Raw genomic sequence first — 2,943 nt, forward strand, 5'->3', positions numbered from 1 at the left:
GCCCGGCCACGTGGCTCCCGGCAGACTGAGGTCCCCGGGCCGCGCCGGCCCGCGAGCAGTGACTCCTACTGAGAGTATCGCGGGGACGGGAAAATGGGATTTCCTCTCCCGCGACGTCTCCTCGGGAATCTTCCCCTTCAAGCCCCAGACGACGCGGCTCTGACAGCAAACGGGCCCTCCCGCGCCCCGGCACCCCGGCACCCGCCGCGGCTTACCGACCACCATCAGGGTGAACTCGAAGCCTTTCTTCACGGACTTCCGGTGAACTTGATTGGGAAGGTTCGCGAAGCCGACATAGCCAGGGGTTTCCGGGTTTATAAACTGGGCTGGCTGCTGCTGGAGGACATTTCATCGAGAACAAGCAAACGAGCAAGTGAACGGTCCTGCTGTCCGCCCAGACGCCGTCAGCCTCCCAGGCCTGGGGCCGGGCCCGCCCCACCCAGCAGCGCCCGCCTGCCAGGGGCCACCTGCAGGCTGGTGGGCGGCCGCACCACACCGCAGGCGGCGCCCAGGCACTGGGAGCTTCAGCCGGAGCGGCGGCCCGGAAGGGCCCCAGCAGCCAGGCCCACAGAGACGCAGGCAGCTCGGCACGGGCTGACACCCCAACTACAGCCCTGGCTGCAGGAACAAGTGTGGGCGCGTCCCAGGGGTGGTGCTCTACCCGCGGGAGCCCGCCTGCCTGCCCGTGGGGCGAGGAACAGGCTGCAGAGGGTCAACGCAGCCCGCGGTCATGGCCGCCCCAGCCCAGCTGGCCGCGGGTCAGAGGGGACAGTGCCCGGACGCCCAGGGGGAAGGAAAGGGAGGCCGTGTGTGGTCCGGCCCAGGGACCCTCCCCGGGCCTTGCCCACCCTTCCTGCGCCTGGCCGAGGCCGGCGAGAGGCCAGCAGGCCCAGGACCCCACCCGCCTGGCCCTGGCCCTGGCACCAGCTGCACAGTCTCCAGGGCAGAGAGAGGATGGGCAGGCCCGGCGGGGCGCTGCTTACCTTAGACATGGCCAGGAGTCTCGCCGACCTGTGGAGAGAAGCGCGTGGTGAGCAGCCCGTGGCTGGGCACACAGGCCGCCCGCAGGCCTGGGCGCTGCCGCGCACCCTCAGGGGCCCTGGGCCTGTCGCCTCGGAGCACAGGGCTTCTCTCCAGGAGCGAGCGGGCGGCCCAGGGCCCTCCTGGCCACCAAGCGGGGACGGGTGCAGCCTCCCCCAGCCAGCTGGCCACTCTGGCTTTATTGCCTCTTCCACCACCTGCGGCCTCCCCAGGGGAGGGGAGGCCCAGCCCTGTGAGCCCCGAGGCTCCAGCAGGGGCTCTGGCTTGGCGGCGAGCGGGAGGGCCCGGGAGCCGGGTCCAGCACGGGGTGGCCGGAAGGCGCAGGATCGCCCGCAGAGGACCCACACAGGGAAGCCGGAGCCAGAGTAGCGGGAACGCGAGGAACCCAGAAACCACCTGGCCAGCTGTGGGCGCCGACGCCCCTTTGAGAGGGTCCGTCAGCGCCACGCCCCACACGCCGTGGCGCAGGCGGGGCTGGACCTGAGCTTGGGCGCCCGAGAGGCAGAGGCCGGCCGGGCGCGGGCTGGGCTCTGGCTGCAGAAGCAGAGAAACTCCAGGTCTGGTTTTAGGAGCCAGACTGCTCACGCGCCGTCGTGGTTAAGGCCAGTGCAGGAAAGCGGGGCCCCGCCAGGGCCCCTGGGGCAGAGGGCCGCACGGTGTCCAGCGCGACCTGGTCACTGGCCCATGCCATGGTCCAGGAGGACCCCTGGCAGGTGGGCTCGACACGGCCCTACGGGTCCCCACAAACAAAGGCAGGAAACCCTAGGTGCAGCCCCGCGGGCGGAGCCCTGCCCGCTGCCCAAGCGTCCCGCCGCAGCGGGGCTGACCGGAAGGGCAGGGCCGGCGAGGGCTCGCAGGTACCCAGCCGCTTCGCTGGACTCCAGAGAGAAGTAGAGAAGCCGGAGCTGGCCCCAGGCAGCAAGGGGACGGCCCAAGGGCACTGGGCCATGTCCCCCTCCCCCCAGCAGCCCAGACTCAGCTCGACCTGACCCTCAGGGACAGACCTGACCCTCAGGGACACGGGGCAGCCAGACCTCCTCTAGTGGTCCCCTCCCAGCTGCCTCCCCCCAGGGCTGGGTGCTGGGAAGAGGCTTCCCGTGGCCCCCACCGGGGCCTCAGCTGGTGGCAGGCCCCAAGGGGCGGCAGGCTAGGCCCGGTCTCCCAGCCACCTCAGGCCCAGGCCGCAGAGGCGGGTCACCCCAGGCCCTTGTCCTGGCGCCTGGCCTCCCCAGCTCCACTTCCCCACGGAAGGGGTGCCGGGAAGAGGGGAGCCCCCAGTCTGTGCAACAGGTGAAGGCAGGAGCCCTCGGGGACAGCTGAAGGCCACAGGCCACGGCCTCCCTGCAGCCGCTCCCCCAGCCTAACCTGGCCTGAGTAGCTCCCACTCCCCGGGGAAAGGGGTTCGGAGAGGAAGGGGGTGAGGGCGGAAGAGGTCTGCCGGTTTCCAGGGAAGCAGCTTGCCCCCGCCTAACCCAGGGCCACCGCGCCTGAGGCTTGGTGCAGGCCCGGCGGGGGCAAACCCCAACCTCAGGGACGGTCCCGATCTCCGAGCTCCTCCCGCACAAAGCCCTCTCCAGGCCCCAGAGGCCGCCGGGGCGTGAGGGGCAGCCAGCCTGGGGTGAGGCTGCCCCCCCGCAAACGTAAGGTGAGCACAAGGAGGCGGCCAGCGCGGGAGCACTGCACCCCAAGTGCAGGATGTCTGCGCTGGCTCCAAGGCCTCCTGGGGGTCTGGACTCTGAAGGCACGAGGGGGCCGTCCCCCCCCCGCAGGTCTGGGGACCAGCTTCTCTGGCCCCTGCCTTGGTGGAGCCTGGACCCAACACGGGGTGCCACCCCCAAGCAGGGGGCTGAAGCAACACCAGGACAGCACCCCCCGCGGGGCGCTCAGGTGAGGGGACCCTGA

At 71.3% G+C, this 2,943-nt stretch overlaps 2 protein-coding genes across 2 annotated transcripts in view; one reads left to right on the forward strand and one right to left on the reverse strand.

Annotated features, from left to right (window-relative positions):
• The window catches only part of SEPT2 (septin 2), a gene marked incomplete at its 3' end in the record, with an annotated part of 3,586 nt that extends 2,512 nt beyond the window's left edge, over positions 1-1,074 (reverse strand). Inside the window, exons 1-2 of the mRNA XM_012734771.1 lie at positions 984-1,074; positions 216-336 (exon numbers count right to left, since the gene is read on the reverse strand). Of these exons, the coding sequence (XP_012590225.1) occupies positions 216-336; positions 984-992 (130 nt within the window). The remainder of the gene's footprint in view (positions 1-215; positions 337-983) is intronic.
• Positions 1,075-1,730: 656 nt separating this feature from the next.
• HDLBP (high density lipoprotein binding protein) overlaps positions 1,731-2,943 on the forward strand; it is a 22,516-nt gene continuing 21,303 nt past the window's right edge. The window contains exon 1 of the mRNA XM_012734772.1: positions 1,731-1,898. Within this exon, the coding sequence (XP_012590226.1) occupies positions 1,731-1,898 (168 nt within the window). The remainder of the gene's footprint in view (positions 1,899-2,943) is intronic.

This window comes from Condylura cristata, unplaced genomic scaffold (assembly GCF_000260355.1).
Source record: "Condylura cristata isolate star-nosed mole 26May11 unplaced genomic scaffold, ConCri1.0 scaffold00069, whole genome shotgun sequence".
Lineage (NCBI taxonomy): Eukaryota > Metazoa > Chordata > Mammalia > Eulipotyphla > Talpidae > Condylura > Condylura cristata.